Raw genomic sequence first — 27,268 nt, forward strand, 5'->3', positions numbered from 1 at the left:
AAACTTATTCCATATCATCTTTTAAAATGCTCTTTCAAATAACTTGCAAATCATATACAAAAGCACATGCATGCAACATCATGGGTTTTTATAAAGTGCACATAGCAGGTCTTTACAACTGTTCAAAACAAAAACTTGTAACTCTTCAGTTTAGAGGAGCTGAACAGTATGAGGATAAATCGATGTCATTATTATTGTAAATTCACAGATGAGTCACAAATACATAGAAAACACAATCTACAAATAGATTTTAAAAAATTACAAACTCTTCATAATCCACAAATAAACAACAGGCTATGGAGATGGAGGTAGAACTGGACTATACAGGAACACACTCACTCACACTCTAAAGGAACTTTGCACTGCAGTGCAAAGTTCCTTTAGAGTGGGCTAAGAGGGCCAACCTTAGCCGCTCTGAGCTAGGGCTGTCTCTCTTCTTGGAAGCTAAGAGGCACTCAGATGGTGTTGAGGTGCCAGTGATTGATAAGTAGGACTTCTCAAACCTGGCCATGGTGGCATATAAATTATTGTTAGCTTTCCACCGATGTACAGGATTTTATTTCTTGGCAAGGGGCTTCTCTCCAAAGTATGTGATGACTTTGTTCCTCACTTGGCTGTTGAGATTCTCAGCTTTCCCCTTTCTATTCTCCTCACTACAGTTTTTGAATCAATGCCTGTGTTTACACAGCTTGTACAGTAAAGACAATTTTCTGAGACCTTGGGTCTGGGGCAGAGGAGTGGATCACTTTGTTCGGTAATGTGTCTAAGAAAGTAGTCTCCTTCTTCCATCGCTGTTGAGGCTCCTCCATTGCAGCGACTTGGAAAGCATGCGCTGCCGCTAACTCAAAGGCAGCACTCCAGATGGACTTTACTAGCCCCATCAAATGTGGAGTTACTGTAGATGTTGTGATATATCCCCCCACCCCCAATAACACATTGGCACATTCAGAGGGTTTAAGGGCTGTGGAAAGCACATCAAGCAGGCTCCACTGGTCGGCTTTTAGGTCAAGGTACTGTTTGCCCCTCTGTGTGAAAGTTGTTCAGATAGTTTTGCAGTTACAGGCCACCTTTGCTCAAGCAGTCAGCTGACATAGAACATGCTGTTCCAAGCTTATGCTCAGGTGTGTCAATTTGTTGCTGATTTTGTCTTGCTTTAGAAAAAATAAATGTTCCACCAGACATCTTGCAGCCCATTTTAAATGCTTGAGTGCTTGAATGCAGAATAGAACGCCAGTTGCAAGATGTGGCCAGAGCAATGGATGAAGGACCACCCATGCTTCTCCTCTATTGTTTTTGCTGCAGCCACAATATTGGCACCATTGTCATGCAAAATAGCGATCATTTTGCTGGTAGGGATTTCAAACCTGGCTGCACCTTCAAGATGTTTGATGCCATAAGTCTGTCCTCCAGTGGCATGGTGGTAAAGCAGGCTCTTCACTCACTGGAATGTCTCCCCGTACTTCCTCTCCATCAGTTTGGTGAAATGGGTCCTTGAGGGAAGAGCATAACCATTTTTCTCAATCCTTCATCCTCTACCATTGATAGTGGCCTCATGTTGGTTACCAGCATATTCTGGATACCGTCAGTCAGAACAGCTGTTTCCTGTGGTGTGCAAGGGGCATTCTCCCTCAGATCATAGTCAGTCATGTTGAGTTGTTTCTCTCTGAAGTGAGAGAGACAATATAATATGATTATGCATAGTAGCACAGCTTACATTTAACTCAAGACAGACAAGGCCGCTACAATAAAAACATTTTATTAAATAAATGGATTTATCAAGCTTCTCAAAGTGCCGAGAATTCATGAAATTTACTCCTACTTTTAAACTTCAGAATAAAAGCAAGTTATCAAATTTCTTAAAGCTAAGAATCACTCTTATTCTCCCTGTTATTTAAGACAGCTCAAGAGGTCTCTCAAGTGGTTAGGAGTTGCCAGTAGGGCTTGTGATGGCGCTGTGGAGACAGAGATATGCGGAGAGGAGAGGAAGAATTCTGAAAACGCGCAGTTAATAAGACGTGGTCAGACCGCGCAGGCATAAACTTTGTCAGCGAGCTGGTGAGGGACGTCATCTCACCACTGACTTTACGCAGTAATGTGTTTTCAGTTAAATTGAAAGTGGAGATGACGCTTCGTTTATTTGCCACAGGACAAACGCAGCAATGCTGATGATCGTCACAACCATCAATAAGCCGAATAATTATGGAAACAATTTTAGCACTTGCAGCTCCACACACTGTCATGCGTTTCATCGACTTCCCAACAACATCCTCCGTAATCCGACAGAAGCAAACACAGTTCATATAGCCGGCAATTTTTTTATCTTTCATTTATTAATGTGTAGGCCTTTATCATAATGTATTATCTTGAAAATTCTTTATTGTTAAATGTGTGTTAAATAAAAACTCCTCTTAGAAATTTCCCCATTCAATGTGAATTTATCTGAGAATATTCTTAAAGAAGGAAATCTATTTAGTGATTGGTCCTTGGCTACATCGTCATCCAAAATCCTGTTTGCGGCACAGCAAAGTGTCATGAATCAGCACTAAGACTGACACTTAAGATTTAGACTTACACTTCACTCCAATTAGTACTATGATGCTTGATAACTAACTTTTAAGCTCAGCTTTGAGCCAAGATTTTTTTTTACTCTTAAGTCAGTTCTTAGCAGTGTTCTTATGAGTAATTCTGAGAAGCTTGATAAATACGGGCCCAGGTTTCTGAAGAAATAAAGGATTCACTTTAGACTCTAACTCCATACAATCCAGTGTCTCTGTCTCAATTTCAGTTACTCAGCTAATGCTTTAAAATAGCTTTATCATGGGCCAGACTCAGAGTTTATGCAATACTTTTTTTTTTTACGTTAGCAACTATCGCTACAGTTGCTGCAGTAAAGCTAACATGCAGAGAGGATGAGACTGTTCCAGAGGCAGCACACCATTTCCAGACAGCAAGACGTGGGCAAGTCATTAAAACTTTCCTGACACACAATGGACGTGGAGGACAGTGGTACACAGATCCTTTATTTATTAGGAATATTTCCCACCAGACATTTTGGTTGTTGATATTTTCTTCTGCTGAACAACTGCTGTATTACTGAAAGCCAGCATATGCTGGCTCCCATACTTTTGACGACTTGGGTCATACACTTTTCTCCGCTGTAACATTAGCCTCTGCTGCAGTTTTTCAAATAATTTTGACATTTCCTGTAATGCATCACATGTGCTACACAAGGCATGAGATTAGCTGTCTTACTGCCCCCACCTTATGAGACCGGAAATTAAGTAATGTTGCAACAGCGCATATGTCATAACATAGACGCACCTAATCAATGATGAAATTTGTTGCCAACTATTTTTATAATCAATATTTAGAAATTGAATCAATTAGTTGTTGCAAACCTAGTCACCTACTTCAAACATCCAAACTCTCTCATGCAGACAATGCGAGGTTGGTCCAGCCGTGGGCCAGGCAGGGTTTCTATTTTAAGTAGCGCGGGATCAGGCCTCCATGGTGTCAACAGGTGGACAAGTTAACCAGCAGCATGACCTTCAGTAGTCTCTAGTCCTTCCCTCTCGCTTCTGTCACTCACATTGAAACTTGGTTTTCTCAGCACATGTGCTATGCATTAATTACCTCACTGTTCAGCCCAAAACTTAATACACAAAAAAAACGATATCACTCGCCATGTCGATTGCATGAAAGAACACGTCCGCCAGTGCTCACTCACCTGTGTTCAATTTTTTTAGGATGACAGTAAAGCCATATTAAACTGTAGCTACAATGACAATACATAACATGTATTTATGTTTGATACATTTCCTTTATTGTGGTTAATCTCTCAAGGTGAAATGTTGATAATAGAAATATATGAAACAAACGTTTTCCTTTAAAGGAGTGCTTGTTGATCACACAAGCTAGCCCAAGACTTGTTGGCAGCTATCTAGTATATGCTTACAGCATACACTCTGTGATGTCCATAACACACACTTAAGCATATGTTACTGTATGAACTGAACTACTGCATGTAAATCAGAAATTATAATTATTTTACTGTTTGTTTCCAATGCAAAGGCTTGTTGCAGGCACTGTGCAGATGCAGAGCCCATAAGAACATCAAGGATTACTGGGGTATAAAGTGTACATACTGTAGCTATGAATTTGTGGGAGTGCACATAATTTCTGGCTGTAGGTTGAATGCCAATAGTCCTCCAAACTAAACAGCAAAATTAGTTATTTCCCATTCTCTCCCAAAATGACAGCTATGATTGTTTTCTGATCTGACGTCTCTACTGACAGGACATCATTTGTCAATGCCTTCCAAAACTGTTCCTGAGTGTTCTACCAGAAGGCAAAGAAAATTTTAGAGGCAGTTTGTATGCCAACGGAAGAAGCGGTTAAACTGGAATCATCCCAGAGCAGCATGAATTGATTTTAAAAAAGGAGACTGGAGGGAAATAACTGGTATCCAGTTAGAGTCCAGTTAGAGGCTGAACTAAACACAAACACACAGACCCACACAGACTTGTCCATCCATTCCTGACCATCTCCCAACAAAGTTTTGTGGCTCCACCTCAACAACAGCACACTTCTTATGCCTTTGTGTCTGACCAAAAAGAGTTGTAATTCAGAAAGCCACCAGGGGTTTGTGTCAGCTGAACATAAACATAGGTTGTGTTGATGCATTCAGATAAATTACTAATTATGTCATTTACCTCTTGATGACAACCTTGTTTGTGAATTCCGGGCAGTTGATGTGCTTGGTGGTTTGATAGGTAAGTCCTGCTCTAACATAGACAGTTAACAGCTGACACTTGTCTGTGTTTCTTTTCAGTTTCAGCATTACCCCAGCTCCCATCCCCCTCACACTCCGTTCTATTCAAAACTGCAGAGCTAATTTATTCAACACTGTTACATAAACCACATCTTTACATACATATTGTTTGACCCTGGTGCTACTGAAAGCATCTACAGGTGGGAATCATTTTTGTCACACTCAATCAGTAGGACAGGGACAATTTAGCTGTTGATTATAAATAAAATTGTAGATGTACATGGTGTGGTGACTTTTAGACTAATTGTACTAATTTCAAAATTCCCTACAGTTGTACCTCAGAAGTACTTTCTCTCTACAAGCTGACAAATTAATATCTACAGTCTTCTGACATGAATGCTGTGTGTGGGTTAGCAGTATGTTGGTGAAAGGCCGATTTAAGTCGGTATGTGTGTGGGTGTGTGAGGGGGCTGAGCATGAATGTGTGAAAATATAAGCACCTACTCGCATACATGGTATTTACAGCAGACTTGACTGGTGTGCTAGTTCAAATGGTCCCTCCCCTCTCAGCTAACACTGTGTGGACTGTCAAGGACATTTGTATTGATCCTGTCTGCATGTGTGCACAATAGTGTTGTAGTCAAGACCAAGACCAGAGTTATTGAGACTGAGACAAGACCAAGACTTTTAGGGGCTGAGACCAAGTCGAGACCAAGAACGAGTGAGGGCAAGACAGAGTCAAGACCAAGACCGGTTCCCCACATTACATGACACACAATAAAATGTGGAACGAGATCACAGGTACTTCTCAAATTGATCTGAAAGATCCACATTTGAATGAGGGTTATTGGTTACATTTGAAGCAATATGTTTTACATCCAATCAAAGTTAGGATTTTAACAAATAATTCAGACAATGCAAAAGCAATTTATTGATATTCCCAAAGTTATGGTCTTAAAATAAAATCCCGAGTCCTCAATGTCCGAGACCGAGACAAGACTGAGTACAAATGTGGTTGAGTCCGAGACGAGACCAAGACCATCAAAAAGTGGTCTTAAGACCGGTCTCGAGACCAAGACCAGTTTCAAGTACTACAACACTAGTGCACAGTATAATTATTTTCCTTTCCTTTAACTTAAACGACACATATTTAGCAAAAAATTCAATTAATTGATTTAATATTTGAATACATTAAAGAGGTGGTATTATGCTTTTTGGCTTTTCCCCTCTCCTTTATTGAGCTATATACCTTTTTTGTGCACGTAATAGGTTTGCAAAGTAAAAAAGCCCAAAGTCCAGCCTAAAAGGTGTTCCCATCTCCATCATCAGACTCTGCCCTGAACTGCCTGAAAACTGCTCGTTTGTAGTCCAGCCGTTTCCCTTTCACCCCTGTGACAGCACTGGGATGAAAGCTGATAAACACTGAACTGCAGCACACCTCTCCTCTCCCTTCCAAACACTAGCTACCCTCCAGGCAGTCAATGGACATAAAGTTGTAACTGTGATGTAGAGACAGAGCTCAGTTAAAACTTTATGGATGAAAGATACATTTGTTACAGATTAATAACTCACCACTCTTAAACTCTTGCACCAGTCCATGTTGCCAAGCTGGTCGGCAACATGTACAGCTGAACCAAAGCCTTGTTTACGGGCTTCTCACTGACCCGCCCTTCTTTGCTTCTGATTGGCTAGTACACCTTTACTAGGAACTACGCATATGCTACTCCCAACAAAGATCATTTAGAGACAAGATGTATCACTCTATAGCTAAACGAAGCCTTCAACACAGGGTGAAAAGAGGAGTTGCAACAATTTGCAGTATGACAAAAAATATGTTGTTTTTTGAAAATTAAACCATGTAAACCTGTTCTAGTACAACCACTAAATAGCATTTTGAACCTGAAAATGAGCATAATACCACCCCTTTAACCTATTGTATATACTTTGGATTGGGTAAACTAAATGTAATTCCAATATGGCAGTTCTAGTTCCAAAAGTCACAGGTTGATGGAAAGTGCATTTTGCAGACACAAGTCGCTCGTGCTACACAACATAAAAGAATGAAAATACACAAGATAAAATGACCACCCAAGCCTTGTGAAGAGGAAGTGTGCTAAAAGCACAGTACGTAATAAAAATACAAATTAAATACATTACATAATAAAATACAAAATACATAATAATTACACAGTATGTAATATAATACACAATTAGAAAACAGTACGTGGTAAAAGTACACAATAAATACAAAGTATGTAATAATAATAATAAATACTTATGATGCAGACCTGGTGTGTACTGGTTACCCAAATGCTAAGTTAATCTAGTCTAAACAGGTGTTTCTTTAGTTGCCTTTTGAAAACGTCCACAGAATCAGGAGGCCGAAAGGATGCGTGCAGAGCATTCCAGAGTTGGTGTGCAACAGCCTTAAAAGCTTAATCACCACGGGTCTGAAGGAGAGTATGTGGGACACAAAGCTAATTTTGGTTATTTGACCAAAGAGAACGAGGTAATGAATAACGGGATAGTAGCTCTGCCACATATGCAAGGACCTAAAGCCTCGAATATACTCTGGAGCAGACGCAGACACGGACAGCGGAGGACCCCGCAGACAACATCCGCACAGACCCTACGCGTACCCCCTCTGATGACGTTTTTTTTGTCACGCGGACCCTCGCGTACTCAAGACGAGGAAAGTATAATCCTTGCCTGACTGTCCAGTGCTCTGTAAGTAATGGAGAGAATTTCGAACCGGATCCTATATGCGTCAGGGAGCCAGTGAAGACATTGTCTGTTTGTCCTTGTGACTAACCTCGCGGCGGCATTCTGGAATACCTGCAGGTGGTCAAGGGCAGACATGCTAAGAGATGAGAATAGTGCGTTACAGTAGATGAAATAAATGCGTGTACAAGCATCTCTACCAATCTTAGTTTACTGATGTTTCTTATTTGTAAGAAACAAGATCTGGTTGATTGCCCAGCGTAAGTGTTAAATGATGCAAATTGATCAAATATTACACCTAAATTTCGCAGATTGGAGTGGGGAGCAGAGGAGAGAGGCACAATATTTTATTACTAGCAGGGGCCCCAGAACCGAGCCCTGGGGGACAACACAAGACAGTGGAAAGGAATCAGACACAAAGTGATGGCAAAACTTGTGTCAGAGATATGATGTAAACTAGTCTAATGCTGAGCCTGATATGCCCATCCAGTCACGTAGCTTCTTAATCAGGATACAGTGGTGTATTCTGTCAAAGGCAGAGCTGAGGTCATTAGAATGTTGTTAGAGACCCTCAGATAAACAGTTTCATAGTGCCATTTCCAAAACCCTGAGTGGCATTTGTAATACACAGTGACATTGTGCCCCTCCAACACTGCACCTCAACCTTCTCTAAAATATTTGACAGAAGCAGGAGTTCGATATGAGCCTGTATTTTATGGGCAAAGCAGGATCTAGGTTGGTTTTCTGTAATATGGGCTGGATGGAATGATGGAATTCTTTAAATTTAGCCACAGTTCTATCAGATAAACATCAAGTGTAGGAATGTTTGCGTAATGGCATGTAGTCAAGAAAAAGGAACTCAAAAGTTATTAAACAGTGGTCAGATAAAAATGGATTTGTGTGAAAGACTATTAAATGTTCAATTTCAATACCACATGCCAGAACAAGATTGGTTAAAACAGTGAGTTGGTTTATGAACATACTGACAGAAGCCAATTGTCACTAATAGTGAAATAAACGCAGTACTAATTCTCATTGTCTCATTGACTCATTGTCAACTTCCAAATGAATATTAAAATTATCTACAGTAATAACTTTATCTATTTTTTGCATTAAACTTAAACTAAAAAAATTCAGAAAATGGACCAGCAGGGTGGTGAAACAGTAAGAACAAGGCTTTTGAATACATATATATACATATATATATATATATATATATATATATATATATATATATATATATATATATATATATATATACAATATATATATATATATATATATATATATATATATATATATATATATATATATATATATAATATATACATACACACACACACACACACACATATATGTATGTATACCGTTAACGCGTTATCATTGCGTTACCGCATTAATTAACGCCGACAATTAACGCAGTTTTTATTACTATTATTATTATTTTGAAAGTCCGTTGCTCACTGGCTCTGAATGCACATACAGTCAAACCATGGGTCACAGGATGGGTGGGATGTTGATCAGCCTGCAAATCACCCACCCAAACAAGCAGCAGAGGGAGGCTTCGGCAGACTATGCTGGATGCAGCGTGTGGGAGAAGTAGATAAACAAAAGCAAGACAAGCTAACAATTAAATGCCATAGCGAAGTGGATAGCTACAAACTGCATGCTGATTAGTATTGGGGAAGATGTCGGTCTTAGGAATGTTCTTAAAATCACAACGTAGTTGCTTGGCCCCGCAGGATTGCTTTTTGCTCCGGTGATCAGACAGGAATACAAGCGCTCTGCGAGTAAATGCCAGGCGCTCTATGGAGAGTAACTATGGCGGCGGCTTCTTTGCGCCACACAGCTGTAGCCTATTTAACTAAAGTTAAAATTATAGGCTACATAACTTTACCTGATAGGCCTTCATCTAGTTTTGCAGGGATGCTCTTCCATGCGAATTCCCTCCTGTTGATGTCCTATTTAGAATACAGTAATAGATTCTGGACACTCACAAACAGTGAGGATCAGTCTCTCTACCAATGATTTGTGCTCCGTGTCACGTACAAAAAGTTCAAGACAATTCAACTTCACCTCACTCTATAACAGGGACACTTGCTACTGAACATGGACTGTTTATGCTGCTCCATGATAAAAGAAAATGTCTCTGCTGATACCAAGAAAACAGATTTATATATGTTAACCTGTTGCTCAGAAAGTGCCTGTTAAGATGTTCTGATTGTGGCTCTGGACTCTAACAAGCTAGATAAAAGGTAATACCCTGGCAGTGGTAAATAGCTTTGGTTTTATATTTTGGTTATATATAAGTTGAGATTTACAAGAAATATGTTATTGCTACTGTGTAAAGGGAATACTGCTGGTAAAAAGCAACCAATTTGTTTAAAGTGTTTGATAACCATATGTTATTACACTTTTGTGTAAATAGCAGTACATTTAAATTAAATGTGTGCAATACACTAATTTAGAATTCATTATTCAATTTTGTGCATAACTATTAATTATATTTAATTATTTCGATAGTTCCTTGTAGAATAATGATATCCCACAAAAAAATTCTTACATAGCCCATTTCATGGAGTGCTGGACATCTGCTCTGATATACTGAGAAAGCAGGCAGTAGTGAGCATGGACAGGACGACATTTACCTAGCTCACATGCTTTTAGCATTGTGAACACTAGCACCACATAAATAAACATGTCCCTGCTTATTTATCACAGGGTCATGTTACCTCGTACAGCAGGTTGCTGTTTCCCTGCCAGTCAGCTGATCCAGTGTTAAGTCTATGCAGAGCTAAATCTCCTATACGTGAGACCTTTTTATAGCAGAATACATCAAAGTGGAGTTGTGTGGTGGATCTAAGGAAAAACAACAGACTTATCGATATAAATCCTAGCTTTTCCAATCTTTCTATATCGACAGCAAATAGCTTCTCTGTAGTTTCCTGGCTATTTGTAAGCAATACAGACTTTCTTGTTGCTTCCTCAGTTGTTATTTTGTTTTCAAGTCACACAAATATACTCAAGGACATGTGATTTTGTTGTGTTTAGTTTTAATCTCCCATGTGAATTAATATCAGGGACAAAGTGACGGCAAAACTTGTGTCAGAGATATGATGTAAACTAGTCTAATGCTGAGCCTGATATTCCCATCCAGTCACGTAGCCTCTTAATCAGGATACAGTGGTGTATTCTGTCAAAGACAGAGCTGAGGTCATTAGAACGTTGTTAGAGACCCTCACATAAACAGTTTCATAGTGCCATTTCTGAAACCCTGTGACATTTGTAATAGACATTGTGCCCCTCCAACACTGCACCTCAACCTTCTCTAAAATATTTGACAGAAGCAGGAGTTCGATATGAGCCTGTATTTTATGGGCAAAGCAGGATCTAGGTTGGTTTTCTGTAATATGGGCTGGATGGAATGATGGAATTCTTTAAATTTAGCCACAGTTCTATCAGATAAACATCAAGTGTAGGAATGTTTGCGTAATGGCATGTAGTCAAGAAAAAGGAACTCAAAAGTTATTAAACAGTGGTCAGATAAAAATGGATTTGTGTGAAAGACTATTAAATGTTCAATTTCAATACCACATGCCAGAACAAGATTGGTTAAAACAGTGAGTTGGTTTATGAACATACTGACAGAAGCCAATTGTCACTAATAGTGAAATAACCACAGTACTTATTCTCATTGTCTCATTGACTTTTCAGAAAATCAGAAAATGGACCAGGAGGGTGGTGAAACAGTAAGAACAAGGCTTTTGAATACATATATATACATATATATATATACACATATACACACACACATATATATACATACACACACATTTTTTATATATACATACATATATACATATATACATACATAAATCTCCCATGTGAATTAATATCAGGGATGGTTTCATTTCAGTTTGTCATTCTTTGTCATAAAGTCCTGAAGGTCCTGCTGGCCTTCAGATGGCTGAGTAGTCCGATGGGCCCCACTGGTTTCTTATTAGAACATCCTTGAAACTGGAGTTGTGTTACTCACTGACTTAGCCACTCCTGCAAGAGCTAAACTGCATTTTAACTGCGGATGTGTCAACAGGCCAGTGAAAAGTGCAAGCCCCTCTGTGGTTTATTTATAACCCAGAAACATTAAATCACATCTTAGTAAACAAGGTCACAAGCAATTGGTGTTTGTTAGGAGTTTTACTCATAAGTGATGTTCTTAAGAGATTTGCAAACTTTCTTTCTAAAGAACAAAGGTCACCTTGGTGTTTAAATAACCTTAAAAATCTTAAATTTTGGGGGCGCTGGTTAGCTCACCCAAAGAGCCCATGTGCGAGTCTTCGGCACCACGCCCTGGGTTCAAGTCTGACCCACGGCCCTTTGCTGCATGTCATCCCCTCTATCTCTCCCATATTTCCTTTCTCTCAGCTATTCTATCATGTAATAAAGGCAAAAAGCCAAAAAATATCTTTCAGTTTTTTCTAAATATTCTTGGTTCAAAATTAAATTTTTTCATCCTAAAATCATGGAAAATGTGCTCCTATCTTAATCAAACCTATGCTGATTATTAGTAACAATATCAAACCAATATACTACCCGTATACTAAAACCAGAGATAACGTCATGGTAAATATGTATTCCAAAAGCAATACAAAATGCGTTATATTAGAGGGAGGGGGCTGAAGAAATAGATTAGGATATAGATTAGATTGTTGAAAGAATGGATGGAAATGTCAGACATTGCGTTGAGATGGGAGGTAGTTGAGGGTAGGTAGGTGGTGGACTCTGAGCAGCACGGAAAGCCGGAGAATACCAGTAGGAACATGGATTCTAGGAATTTATCAATGTACAGAGTCCTGTGCGGAGAGTTCTGAATCGGAAAAGGGTTGGAGGCTGGTACCAGTTTCTGAATTTTTGAAACGAGAAGCAAGAAAGTGAGTCAGTAATTGAGTTTTATAACATGGGATGTGGGAGGCTCAGATGATAGAATAGAAAAACTTTATTAATCCCCAATGGGGAAACTCAATTGCCACTAACTTACATCACTCATACAGTATAAACAGAAAGGATAACCAGCATGTACAAACAAGACAAAAAAACATTGCAGCCATTTAAAGCCTTTAGAACCCTGATTAGAGCTGACAGGTTTTTAAAAATGTGAGCAGCTGAAGAGCTTGAAAGCAAAAATCTGAAATATTCATTAAAAAATAGAATTGCTGTTGGGAACACCGAGGCATCTTAAGTCGCCAACTAAAGGAACTAGTCTTAAGGACACTGTGGAGTGGATGGTCTACAAGATCCATGATATTCTTCAGTTTGGCACTTCGACCTCGAGTGACTCAGGGGGAAGCCAATCACAGAGCCAACCTTTTTAATCAACTTATGGATCCTATTTTTATCCTCTACAGTAATGCTGACTCCCCAGCAAAGCACAGAATAAAAAAGAACACTAGCTATAGTTCCTTGATAAAAGGTATAAAGCAGATTTCTGCTCACATCAAAGGATCTTAATTCCCTTAGGAAAATTAGCCTTAACTGGGCCTTGTTAAAAACAATGTCTTTTTTTTCCAGTTTAATTTGCTGTCCAGACAAACACCGAGATATTTATATGATGAACTGGTGCTGGACCAAAACCAGGGTGAGACTCTACATGAGCTGCACTATGAATAGACAATGTGACCCTCCTTTGTTAATGATGGTTATGCCGCAGCAAGTAGCGTCAGTTTGCTAATCGACAACCCAGCTAACATTAGTTACATTACTTACGTTATCATGGTATTTGTCATGGTGTTGGATTTCTCCCTTCTATGTTCTCACATACCCCACTTTTATAATGCAGAGAAATATCCTGAGTTACAGTTGGAAATGCCATATTTCATTGAATTTACTTTTCTATATCCAGATAAATATTGTTATTGTGATTTGAAATGACCTATATTTGGATTTGAGTTTTTAGCAATATCGCACAGCCCTAGTCTTGACCATTCCTGCCCCCAAAGAACGCCTGCTATGATGAATGGGTACATTTCGCAGATAGTGTAGGAAGGCGTGAGAGATGAGAATTTGGGCAGCCAATCGGCTGAGAACCACCTTCCACTGTAGTAGCCGCCAAATCAGAACAATTATGTCATGGTACAGACGGAAATTGGTTAATGGACTGTACTAATAATAGCGCCTTTCCAGTCTTCTGACCACTCTAAGCACTTCACATTACATTCACCCCATTCACTCACTGATGGTAGTGGTGCCAACTGCTCATCAGAAACAAAAACTATAAGAATACAACCGCTGTGAGTTCTTTGGAGCAAGTAGGGAGTGGCTGTTTGTGTTAGATGGGACCAAGTGCGGTTTGCAGTTCCCTAGAGATATGAGGATTATGTGTGGATGGATCAGTTGAGCAAGGTCAACAGAGTAACATTCTTTCTTTCCTGTACAACTTCTACTTTTTGTTTAGTAACAGTTTGTCTTTCATATACAGTAATTCCACTTTCCTTCCTTTTCTCTTCTTTGTCATTCTTTTTAGTTATATTTGCATTGCTTCTCGCTTTTCTTTCTCCCACAATATATTATTGCAAACTGTATGTCTTGCTGAGTCTACCCTCACATGGCTGTGGATGTGAACCACATGCTCTCTTTTCAAACAGCACTTTGAGAGGTTGTTTTGTTCCCTCTCTGCGTGGTCAGATTCATCTTAATCTTGAGCGTCAATTCTCCTCTTCTGATTTAATGTTGTGCATAACACAGAGCACCAACACAACCATGTAACATTCCCTATACTCATTGTGCCATTCCTCAGGCCTGGATCAGTCATCTATTTGACACATGACACGGACATGTTACTTCTCTCTCTGTCTCTCTCACTGTCAAGGCTGATATACGCAAATCCATACTGTGTGTTATAATGTACTGCAGTAAATCATTGTTTGCAGGCACAGACACTGTCAGAAGTTAAACTCCTAGTATGCCGTTGACATTTTACAGTGTATTATTCCAGTCACATTGTATATTTGTGTGACTGTATATACAGTTGAATATTGTGTCATTTTATAATGATGAATGATGGATAGTCGCATTGAGTTTCTAAAACCCTAGGCTATAACAATACACCTTTCCTAGTTACAATGTGTCAAATTCACACAAATACATACTTAAAGGACAATTCTGGCAATAATTTATATTCATACAAAAAATGAATGTATTTTTAAAGTATTTAAAGTATTTATTATTTAGTATTAGTATTTATAGTAAGCACTGCTGCAAATAGTCCATAACGAACAAACTATTTCTTCCTGTTTGAGTAACGTTTGATGAAAACTGGATGTACATTTGTTCATTTGAACATATGTATACTGTACAAATGTGTAGTGCAATAATATTGCCTCACATTACTCAATGTAATACCCTCATAGCATTTTAATTTGATTTATGGTATATATGTGCACATGGTCACTGATTTTGATTGTTCTGTCAGTGAGGCTATTTACTTGTATCTTTTTACAATTTCAAAATTAAAGATGTTTAGGATCTAAACATAATTGAGGTTGCTGTAGCGTTGTTGCCATTTAACAGGGTGCAGTTATTTTTACCATTGCCGATGCAAGTCCGGGTGTGGGAGCTATTGGGGAAGGACTTTTGGTTAGCTTCAAGGAAGTTCTGCCAAACCATTACACAAATGCTAAAATGTGCACGCTCACTCAACACTTTCAACAATACTCTCACTCAACACTCTCAACCAATTTCAAAATTAGTTGTCCTCATTTGTCACTTAGACACAAAAACATGGGAAAATAGGTTCCAGTTTGAAAAATACAAAAGTTACCCCTTAAGACTTTAGTAAAGTTAGTAGGTAATGTGAAAGATGCTTCAAATTCTAATTTATTATTAACAATAAAAAATAAGTAACAATATTGAACATTTAACATGTTGATATTTACTGTTACATTGTTCATGTCAAGTAACAATAAGCCATGTAAAACTTTGGATTTCATCTGTTGACAGGGCAGGGTTTTGTAGTGAGTGTAGAAATTGAAAGCTCACTTTAGGCTCTGTGGTGTCCTGAACGCCATTATTGTTACTGTAATGTTTTTCAATTGTCTGAATGCATGAAAGATCTTAAAATATAGACTTTTGCTATTGAGGTTGGAATTTCTGAGCCTATTTGAAATAATACTGGGATTTTGTCTTGCCCTCTCACTTCCACCTCCAGTTCATTCATTGCCATGTACTTTGTCTGTCCTGTAGACCATCATGGAAGAGGCCGACCTGCTGAAGGAGAGGCTCCAGGCGATCACGGTAAGGACCAGTTGTAATAAGAGAAAGCTTGGATACAAATAATCTGTCACAGCTTAGAGCTGCTATGCTGACTTAAACCACTCTTTTGTTAAATTAGTTCTGATGATTGTAGTTCTTATTATCTTATTAGGTAGAGGGCTATTTAACATCAAAATCAACATTCAGTGTCTACAGAATCCATGGTGGTCAAGCTGAAATTACAGGCTCAGGTTTGTTCAAATTGGTCTGATTTTTTTATTATTTATCTGTTGACAAAAGTCATGACATCTGATGACTGTCTTCAGTCTTTGGTAATGTACAGTGTCTGTACTAGTTAGTGTATTAACAACACGTGTGCGTACACATTGTAATCAGAATCAGCTTTAATGCCAAGTAGGTTTTCACATACAGGGAATTTTCCTTGGTATGTATGGTAACTGGTGTGTTTTTTCCCCAATGCAGTCTATGAATTATTCAAATGAGTTTTCAAATTAATTTGTTGGCCTAGACAAATAAAATATAGCTTTTACTTTACTAGGAGAAAGAAAGAAAAAACAGTATGCTTCAGGCTAGACGAAGCATAAGGATGTATTCTCTCAGTCTTTAAAGAATAAATTAACATTTTCAGGTCTGTTTTATTACAACACTTATGCACATCGAAAGACGTATTGGTCACCATAATTTTTCCATGTCTCCATAAAGTCTGTGAAGATGTCCTTTCTTAATAGGACTCCAGTTTAAGAGACACGAGGCAAAATCCACAGTCCCTTTTCTGTGTGGCTTCTGCAGCCTGAGTCAGACAAATCCAGTGGGGATCTTAGTATTTTTTGGAATAGGGTATTAAAATACTAACATTGGAAGATCTCTCTCTTAAAATAACTGTCATAATGTCAGAACTTCGGGACTCAAAAGGCAGAGTCACAAACGGTTCAGCTCAGGGGAGTAACCAAAGGTTTATTTTAATGTGCAACAGAAGACTAATGTGTTTCAGCAGAGCAGAGTGGCAGGCAGGGATAGGGTTTATCCAGGCTGGATGAGAACTGAGCATGGGCGACACTCATATCCTGTGTGTTTCCTGTCTGGGGATGCCGCATGCCCCCGAGGGGGCTGCTTGCGGCCATTGCGAGACTGGCCGCAGGATGTACCAGGGACACATGCTACGAGCAAACTGGATGAGCGCTTTCTCCACCGCCGTGCGCCGCCTCCGCGCCATTCTCTGCCTTTTTTTCCGGACTTGCATGATGAGTTGTGCAAGTCCTGGGGCAAGCCCTTCTCAGCTCGTCTGACTACTCCCCCGCTCCGGGTCTATAGCGACGTAGCGGGAGTCAAGGGTTTTGGCTATGGGGTGATGCCCCGGGTTGAGGATGCTTTGGCTAGCTATCTTTCGCCCGGGCATGCATCATCCCTCAAGGAGCCGGCACTACCTACCAAGCCATGTCGTATGACATCTGCTTTGGTGGGCAAAGCTTACAGGCTTTTGAAGGCATGGCCGACCTGCTGAAGGACATAGACTCGGGAGCAGAGGATATTGCTGAGCTCCGCCGAGCAACGGACTTGTCGCTTAGAATCACGAAGGAGACGGCCCGCGCTATTGGCCGCTCCATGTCAGCACTGTCACAGGCCTGTTTGGCGAGGCGGTGGACGCCGTTGTCAACAGTTTCCAGCATGCCAGGACGCAAGGAGAGGCGTTCTGGCAATATCTCCCTCGTCGTTCGGGAGCCAGGATGGCGACGGCTGGGAGAGACGAGAGAGGGCCCAGCCGTCATCCAGCTCCTATCGCCAGACCCAAAGGCAGAGTGTCGCCTCTCGTGCTCCCCCTCAGCACACTCGGGATTCGAGGCAGCGCTCTCACCCACAACCCCCCGAGACGAGGGATCTGACTGTTCTTCAGTCTCGCCGGGGCCGGGGGAAGAGGTCCTGAGGTTTCTACCGGGGGGTCCCCACCGGGCCCGCCCACCCGTTTTCAACGGGGTGGTCTGGACTGCGGTGCACTCAAGGCGGAGCCAGGTGTTGGAACGAGAAGTTTTCTCTCTACTGAACAAAGGGGCCATAGAACGCATACCCCAGCCAGTCAGGGAGTCCGGGTTGTACAGCCGGTACTTCATAGTTCCCAAGAAGGACGGAGGATCACGTTCGATTTTAGATCTACGGTTCCTGAACAAATCTCTGAGGAGATTCAGGTTCAAGATGCTCACCATCCCCGCTATTGGCAGTCAGATCCGATCCGAGGATTGGTTTGTCACGATAGATCTACAACGCATATTTCCACATCTCCATCCGTCCCTCTCACAGGAAGTTCCTGAGGTTCGCCTACGGGTGCGTGGCATACCAGTATCGGGTTCTTCCGTTTGGCCTAGCACTCTCTCCTCACACGTTCACCAAGTGTATGGATGCAGCTCTGGCCCCGGTGAGGCTCCAGGGCATCCACATACTGAACTACATCGACAGCTGGCTCATTCTGGCCCAGTCTCGAGAGTTAGCGGTTCGGCATCGAGATGTCGTCCTCGCCCACCTTTGGCGTTTGGGGCTGCGGCTCAACACGAAGAAGAGTGTGCTGACACCCGCCCAACAGACTACGTTCCTAGGGGTGGTGTGGAACTCCCTGTGCGGGCCCACCTGTCACCTGCACGTGTTGGGTCCATTGTGTTCTCAGTAACCAGAATAAAGCTAGGCCGCTCCATCACTGTGAAACACTTTCAGAGAGTGTTGTGTCTCATGGCAGCAGCGTCCAACGTAATCCCGTCTGGCCTGCTGCACATGAGAGCCCTGCTGTGGTGGTTAAAATCCAAGGGATTCTCCCCGAGGGGAAATCCGTTCCGTCTGATATGGATTACGAGCAGGTGCCTTCGTTCCCTGTCAGTATGGAAGAAACCTTGGTTCCTGACCCAAGGGCCCGTGTTGGGAGCGTCATGTCGCCGGACAATTATTTCGACAGACGCCTCACTCACGGGACGGGGCGCGGTCATGGACGGCCCCTTCGCGAGAGCATCATTTCTCTTGGCACATAAATTGCCTGGAAATGTTGGCGGTTTTCAGAGCTCTGAGGAGTTTTCTGCCCGCTCTCCGCGGTCGCCACGTCCTTGTCAGGACCGACAACAGGTTCCAGCATGCCAGGACGCAAGGAGAGGCAATATCTCCCTGGCGGCCTATTTGAATCACCAGGGGGGGTCTGGAGCGGGTCCGTCAGGACGGTGTCAGCCTACTGTTAGTAGCCCCGTTTTGGCCGGCCCGAGTGTGGTTCTCGGACTTAATTTTGCTTCTAGAGGGCCTGCCATGGCAGGTCCCTCTGAGGAAGGACCTGCTGTCTCAGGCGCAGGGCCAGGTCTTTCACCCTTGCCCCGCCCTATGGAGACTGTGGGTCTGGCCCCTGAGGGGGCCCAGTTACCTGCTCTGTGACTATGGTACTGGAGTTCCTCCAGGACCGTTTTTCTGCTGGCCTTTCCCCATCCACACTCAAGGTATATGTTGCTGTCGTGGCGGCGTTCCACACCCCTCTGAGGGATGGGCCTCTGGGGAGGCTTCCACTGGTCATGCGCTTCCTCTGTGGAGCCCGGAGGATGAGACCCGTGACTCGTTCCAGGCTTCTCACCTGGGACCTGGCGGTGGTTCTCGAAGCGCTGGCTGAGGCCCCCTTCGAACCCCTGGAGTCGGCTGAGGCCAAGCACCTGACCCTTAAGATGGCCTTTCTCCTCGCTATCACCTCTCTGAGGAGGGTGGGGGATCTCCAGGCACTTTCGGTGTCTCCGGAATGCCTGGAGTTTGCCCCGGGGAGGGTCAGAGCCATCCTGCACCCCTGTCCGGGCTATGTCCCTAAGGTCCCATCCAGGTTGGCCACGGAGTCCACGGTGCTGCAGGCGTTTCATCCCGCACCTCATGTGACGGCGGAGGACGGGAGACTTCATCTGCTCTGCCCAGTCAGAGCACTGAGTATTTACACTCTGAGGTCTTCCCGGTGGAGAAAAGCAGATCAGTTGCTGGTGTGTTTCGGGTCCCCCAAACAACCCTTCCAAACACACGATCAGCAACTGGATTGTTCAGACTATTTCCCTGGCCTATCAGGTGCGCGGGTTACCTTCACCTATGGCCGTAAGGACGCACTCTACTAGAGGCATGGCGGCCTCTAGGGCCCTCCTTGCAGGGGCGTCGCTCCAGGATTTGTGTGATGCGGCTGGCTGGCCACCCCTCACACCTTCATCCGGTTCTACAGTCTGGACCTTCCTTCTGCACCCGGCACCCGTGCGCTGTCCTCCTAGTCGTGCCGTCAGGTTCTGCACGCTGGGGGCAGGCGGGGTTTCGGCGCGGCCTAAGTGGGTATTCTCGTTCCCATAGTGTCGTCTCGTTCCCCTTCTCGGGGAACAAGGGTTACATATGTAACCCGAGATGTTCCCCTTCGAGGGAACTCGAACTGCGTCGGTCCGCCACACCTCACCCCGCCTGGAGTGCCTTGCTTCATAGAAAAGGGCTAATGTGTCCTGTGTGCCGGCGTGCTTATATACGCCTCCAGTTACGCCGTCACACGCTACCGTTCTAGCAACACCAATAGGATTGGAGTAGTTTCATTCATGTTCAGCCCTGCCACGCCCAGAGGCGTTCCCATAGTGTCGTCACCGACGCAGTGTCTCGTTCCCCTTCTCGGGGAACAAGGGTTACATACGTAACCCGAGACGTTCTTCATGTAACTGATGAAAGATCAAGATCCATCCATCGTCAACCGCTTATCCTGCATACAGGGTCGCGGGGGAAAGATCAAGATGTTCCTCTTTATTTCCATCATAATTATCATTATTTATGTAATGTGTGAAAGTTTCTAGCAATATAACTAAACACATTCCAGTGATTCACTGCTGTGATATGTCGTCTGAGCTGGACTGAAACAGACGTTGTTTCCAAGCAAGCAGAGTCTGAAAATATAAAGTGTGGGTGTGTAGTTGCAGGATGACAGAGCTGTAGAGGAAAACAATCAAAGTTATGGAAGGAGATGTGCTGATCAGTTCCCCTGACAGAGCGCAGGGAGGCGGCACAGCTTTTAACTGTGGTAGAAAGACAAACTGGCGGTCACTTAAGACATGGTGTGTCTCTCCTTGGTGTGTGTGTGTGTGTGCGCCAGCTGGGGATCTGGGTATTGGGGTATTTTTAAGTTTCAGCCTTTATGTCCATGACAAATATCCAATGGACAAATAAAGTAATCTCGTGCCTGCTCAGCTGTCAATCAAACATGCACTGGACGCTGCAGGAAAAATTCTGATGTTTCTCTAAATGCTAATAATAAACTAAAACATCACTTTGTTGCAAAAAGCAATCAGTTGAAAAAAGATAAAAAGACAAAAACTGTTTGATATACCTTTTGGGAGGATTGCCAAAGCATAGCAAAGAATTTAGGGCCCCTGGTAACATCTCAATATGCCTCTGCAACCTGAATATAACAATTAAGGACACTGTTATTTTAACTCCAGTCAGCTTCCGCGAAGCAAGCTGGTGAGTATTCTCTTTAGACATTTCAGACACGTCTTAAAACCCCACCCAATCTGCATTACATCTGCAGGTGGAAATCAAACATGATGTGAAACGAGTGTCATTTGATTGGTATGCCTCTAATTATTATGGTGCCAGCTGTCTCTGTGAAATGGTTTTCATGGTCCAGACATTGCAACAATCTGAGTCCGACAAACAGAGACAGGCCTATAAATATCAGTAGATGTCATGTTGGAGATCCCCTTTCACTGGGGTTAGAGCCATGCTGATCTAAGATCCAGGGGCTAATTTTAGCCCACAATGAACCCCCCTCAGTGTGACATCCAGGAACACGGGGCTTGTGTTTTGATGCCGAGTTAATGATTAAAGCCATTAAGCAGTGTGTCAGTGATTATCCCGGCAAGACAAATATGTTTCCAATATAAAATTACTTTAAATATCCAGCTGAAGGTGCTTCTAAGCAGGGAAAGTTGTAGAGGTTGGAGTGAACAGGTGGCCAAACCCAACCACCCACACACACACACACACACACACACACACACACACACACACACACACACAGGTAAGTTGGGTCAGCTCATAAGGGTTGTGTTGCTTTTTAGATATTTATGGCTATTGGTGTTCAGCTGTCAGCTCAAGGTTGAAGTATCAGCACAAGAAGGCAACAGGTGGAATAGTTGCCATGCTGTTAAATCTAAGTGTTGATTTTCCCCCACAGAACAAAAGAAGGATCCAGGAGGACATCAACAAGAAGAGGAGACAGATCGAAGAGGAGAAATTAAAACTCCAGTACATAAAGGTATTTTTACCATAGTAACAGCAAGACGACTAGCATGTGGGAGAAATTGTACTGCATTGGATGTGTCAAAATGTGGTTCGGACTTCTTATTCCATCTAATAAAGAAGATTACACAGTAGAAATGTATCTCCAGACACTGAACAGAGACAGCAAAGACTCCCATGAGGATCTCTGGGATGGAGGGTTTGTGAGTGTTCACTGTCTCAAAGCTAATAACACTGCAGCAATCTTTGTTTCATTTCTGTATCAACTCAGACACAAACTATGAAGCAAGGCCAAATATCAACAGGATTCCCTCTGTTGTTGCATTATATAACTTCTAATGTTGTTCTTACTCTACCTATGGCTATTTAACTCTAACGTCAATAAAGTTTCAGCACTTTCACATACATTCTGTCAGAGTGTCAGAGTCCTCCTCCACCTTTTCGTGTGAACATGAGTACGGGATACATTAGGGTGCTCCAAACTGACCATATAACTGGTATTATTTCCAGCTTATATAGAATATTCTTTAAATCTGCATTAAGCAATTATTTGACCACCAGGGGGCAGGAGGAGTCTAAAACAAACTCACAGCATGACTCTGGTCATTTCTGACACTGTAATTACTGGGGGTATTGTATTGGAGTGTATTAGATTGATAGGTGTTTCTACTATTTTGCTGTGATCCCCATTATGATAATGGGATTTGGTGAAGAGAGGGTAGTGTCCAGGCAGCTTGAGTGAAATGAGAGACAATGTCACTTCACATATATTAAATCAGAGGTTCTTCTTCTTCTTCTTCAGCAAAAACAAATTTTTACAAAAAGATTATCTGCATTACTAAATGAATGCTAGTCTGATAAAAAATTTAATGCTATGCACATTTTGGTAATTATCAACACACAAATGAATTTAGTTTTCAATAATAGAGACCTAATACTCAATTATAGATAAATGTTGTATTTTGCTACAAGGAGTCCCCTTCTTTACTTCCCTCAGTAGTGTCTGCAGTCTTCCTCTTAAGGCTGCAGTTACAACTTCAGCCTTAAGCTAACCTAATTCAGCAATTAGAGGGTAAATATAGAAAAAAAACATGGTGGATGATTTGATCTTTTGTAAATGAATAAAATGGTCCACTACAGCAGAGGTATTCAATTAGAATTCAAAGAGGTCCAGTTAGAGAAGATTTCCCGAAGCAAAGGTCCAGAACATCAAAATGTTTTTAGTCGTCAACGGACTGCCAAATCATATAATAAAATGTCAGTTTTGACATCATACTGGAGGGATAATAAATAATAACTACTCTAATAATAAATTCTAAATTTAAGTAAACTAAAATAAAGTGCCTAATTTTTAGAAAAAATGAAATAAAAAGTGTAGCTTGAAGTGATGAAGTGTAGTCTTGACCAATTTTATAATAAACACTCAACACATCTTAACAACTGAACAGCTGTTGCCTCCTCTTCTCTTTCATTCCCTCTTACAGAGCTACCACTTTCCTACTTTCTCTTGTTCAGCAAAAAACGTGAGCTCTAGTTTGTCCTGCCAGCTAGCATTGGAGATCTATGAGATATTCTGGTTTTTAACTGGCCGTGGGAGGAATGTACATGTAAAAATCTGTACATTCTTGATTAAAAGCCATGTGAAATCTCTTTTCCCTTTCATCTCCTCAATTCATGTGTGTTTCCAAAACGTCTCAGGTGAATCTCGCAGACTTGACTCACAAGCATCGGAATGCATACATTTGATTGACTGAGCAGCGTCATGAGACGATTTGAGCACATGCGATTGGTCTGTGAGTTTCCTGGGCTGCTAAACCAGTACAGTAAATGCTAGAGAAGCTGCATGGGTTAAAATAGAAAGGCTCCGTCACGAGGTAGTAAGTCTCAATAATAAATCAGCTGTAGGTCGGTGGTCCGGAGAGGACAGTGGCTGGGTCCGGATCCAGACCACGGTCCGCCTATTAGTAACGTCTGTACTACTGTATACTGAACTCTTGACGGACTGGAAACTCTGGACTGAATAGGTGGCAGTGAGGCTGAGGGGGTGGGAATAAAGGACAGTTTTCCTCATGACACTAAGAACTTGATATGAACAGAACTCTAAAATCACGTTGGCAGCGCTAACTGAGGTTCCTGTGTGTTGGTGTGTTTGATTGACAGAAGAAAGCCCTGAGAGAGCAGTGGCTGATGGATGGTCTGAGTCAGCAGTCGGAGGAGGAACAGGAGGCCATGAGGCTTCAGGCTCATGACGAGCAACAGCAGAGTGATCAGCTGCAGAGCAACATCCTCAGGTAACCTGAAGCTGAAAGCACCTGGAAACTGCAGCAAATCCCACAGTACGCCCAGTACTGCACACAACAGGAACAAAGCTGTCAGAACTAACAAGTCATGTAGGTAAAGGCATTTATATTTGGTGGAAGGCGTATAAAGAGTGAAACTTCAGCGATCCCACTGGGAAAAAAAGAGGTTGCTGCAGAAGCAACTAGAAACAGAAGAGAGGTTATATGCAACACCTTATGTATAAATTGTAATCGAGTTTGATGGATTAGATTGTAATCAGTGTCATCAAGACATCAAAACCTGCCCCTAATGGCCCCTACCCCCCAACCAGATTTGTGTGTGTGTGACTAATAAAGGCAGGAGGATTTTTTTATTGATTTGAAATTATGCATTCTTTATTAATTAAATAGTATGTGTTTATTGCAATACCTTAAATTTTTGCTAAAGCTTTATGACCCAAACTTACCATCAGTATCCCGCAGTGCCCGGTGGGCCGATGCACCGTTGGGGCTGGTGTAAAAATGGGCCAACAATCGGCCCATAAAGCACGATAAGCGGCCCATTGGGTAATTTTCTATACTGACACATAGTACCAGCTCGCCTCGACTCGCCTTTGTTGTTTTTCATTGTGGAAAAGTTGTACCTGCTTCCAGGTACTTTGTTTTTTGTATCACCTCTGTCGAGGTTCCAATCGAGGTGATACTAAAATGTGACGCAAAAACACAGCAGACTACTGATTGGTCAGAGAGAATCGTCACTATTCACTGCATCATCATTGCGCACACCAGACCAATGGTATGTAGCTACAGTACCGGAGGCTGCAGTTTAAGGACCCCCGCAATCCTGAGACCGCAGTTCTAGGACCCTAGTTCTTTTGCGACAGCGACATCTAGTGGAGTGGTGGTGGTAATGCACAGCAACACCAAGGAGGTTAACCCTGTCTGCTAGCACGTCGGCCGTGAGGCCGATATGCGCAGCTGTAGGGTTAACCGGTCAACGTGCATATAATCAATAACTTAGGTTTAAGCACACACTCGGTGGTAGTTGTGGTAAGGGTAATTGGCTTCAGGGGGCTGTAAAGAGTAACATAGCTAGCTAGTCAGTCAGCTAGCTGGCAGTATCAAAGTAAACAAGGGTCCTGGAATTGCAGTTCCGGGCCTGAAACTGCAGCCTCCAGTACTGCAGCTACATGCTACTCTGCTAGACAGAGGCCAGCAACAGAAAGTTTTTTATTTTACAGTTTTCGTATGTAAATTTTTCACTAAATTGACTTCTGAGAAATTTTGAGGTGAGAAATCAACTGTGTAGATTTCGAATATTGACAGTTTTACAAAAAGTGGCGGTACAAAAATGTGCTTGAAAGTTTTCGGAGTTGAGGAGCTCCGCAAGTGGCAGCGAGTGAAGCCTGCGCCAACCCACGGGAGGAGCTCCCAAGGTCCCGCTGTCACACAGACCGCTGCAGCAACAACTGCAGAGGAAAACACAGCTGTAAGGTTTTCATACCGCTTATCTGTCTTTACATTCTCAGTAATGAAACGTTTTAACTTAACCAAAGAGAAAGCTGTGTGGATCGCTGGTGTGTGTGTTGCATTGAACCTTACTTAGTTGTGTGTGGAGTCGCTATGACGACCAGCTACATAGAGGGGTACTATCTCTGGGTACTGCAATGGAAAACGGAGCACGGCCAAAACGAGTTGAGTTGAGTCGAGGTGAGTTATGCTGGTACTGGTAATGAAAAAAGCGCCAAAAGTGACAGGGCCGAGGGAGAGTAAGCAGGAGGGGAGTGGAAATGAAGCGTTAAGCATGGAGTAGCTCGACTTGGAGGGAGGGAGCAGGGAGGGAGGGTCATGTAAGCTACCCACCTTTTTTGAAAGCATTTGTTAAAAATGTTCTGAAAAATAGCTTGCACCAAGAAACGTTAATTAACAAACGTTTATTTGCACAGTAAGCCTGCAATGCAATGTAAATATAGAAGAAAACTGTGTTGTCCAAAAAAAGTAACTTAGGCTAAACACAATAATAAACTACTGATTACTGCATTCTGTTCAGTTCTATATTCTGAATTGTCACCTGCCACCAAAATTTTGCCACCTGGTCCAGAAAATGTCCCCAGAATGCAGGAAAAGTGTTTAATACTCGAAATCTTCTGGGGGAGGACCCCCGGACCACTACAGTGGGTACGGAAAGTATTCAGACCCCTTTAAATTTTTCACTCTTTGTTCATTGCAGCCATTTTCCAAAAATCAAAAAAGTTCATTTTATTTCTCAGTAATGTACACTCAGCACCCCATCTTGACAGAAAAAAACAGAAATGTAGAAATTTTTGCAAATTTATTAAAAAAGAAAAACTGAAATATCACATGGTCATAAGTATTCAGACCCTTTGCTCAGTATTTAGTAGAAGCACCCTTTTGATCTAATACAGCCATGAGTCGTTTTGGGAAAGATGCAACAAGTTTTTCACATCTGGATTTGGGTATCCTCTGCCATTCCTCCTTGCAGATCCTCTCCAGTTCTGTCAGGTTGGATGGTAAACGTTGGTGGACAGCCATTTTCAGGACTCTCCAGAGATGCTCAATTGGGTTTAAGTCAGGGCTCTGGCTGGGCCATTCAAGAACAGCCACGGAGTTGTTGTGAAGCCACTCCTTCGTTATTTTAGCGGTGCGCTTAGGGTCATTGTCTTGTTGGAAGGTAAACCTTCGGCCCAGTCTGAGGTCCAGAGCACTCTGGAAAAGGTTTTCGTCCAGGATATCCCTGTACTTGGCCGCATTCATCTTTCCCTCGATTGCAACCAGTCGTCCTGTCCCTGCAGCTGAAAAACACCCCCACAGCATGATGCTGCCACCACCATGCTTCACTGTTGAGACTGTATTGGACAGGTGATGAGCAGTGCCTGGTTTTCTCCACACATACCGCTTAGAATTAAGGCCAAAAAGTTCTATCTTGGTCTCATCAGACCAGAGGATCTTATTT

At 42.2% G+C, this 27,268-nt stretch overlaps 1 protein-coding gene across 4 annotated transcripts in view; it reads left to right on the plus strand.

The window, feature by feature from the left end:
- The window catches only part of palmdb (palmdelphin b), an 85,487-nt gene that overhangs the window by 4,780 nt on the left and 53,439 nt on the right, over window positions 1-27,268 (plus strand). For 2 of the 4 annotated variants that reach the window (XM_046061918.1, XM_046061957.1), the window contains exons 2-5: window positions 11,207-11,241; window positions 15,731-15,781; window positions 21,951-22,031; window positions 24,176-24,306. In XM_046061918.1, coding sequence (XP_045917874.1) covers window positions 11,218-11,241; window positions 15,731-15,781; window positions 21,951-22,031; window positions 24,176-24,306 — 287 coding nt within the window. In that variant the 5' untranslated portion in view covers window positions 11,207-11,217. Of the gene's footprint in view, window positions 1-8,649; window positions 8,657-11,206; window positions 11,242-15,730; window positions 15,782-21,950; window positions 22,032-24,175; window positions 24,307-27,268 lie in introns of those variants that run through there. The other 2 variants (XM_046061936.1, XM_046061926.1) reach the window with 2 other exon arrangements.

Source organism: Micropterus dolomieu, linkage group LG01 (genome assembly GCF_021292245.1).
Source record: "Micropterus dolomieu isolate WLL.071019.BEF.003 ecotype Adirondacks linkage group LG01, ASM2129224v1, whole genome shotgun sequence".
Classification (NCBI taxonomy): domain Eukaryota; kingdom Metazoa; phylum Chordata; class Actinopteri; order Centrarchiformes; family Centrarchidae; genus Micropterus; species Micropterus dolomieu.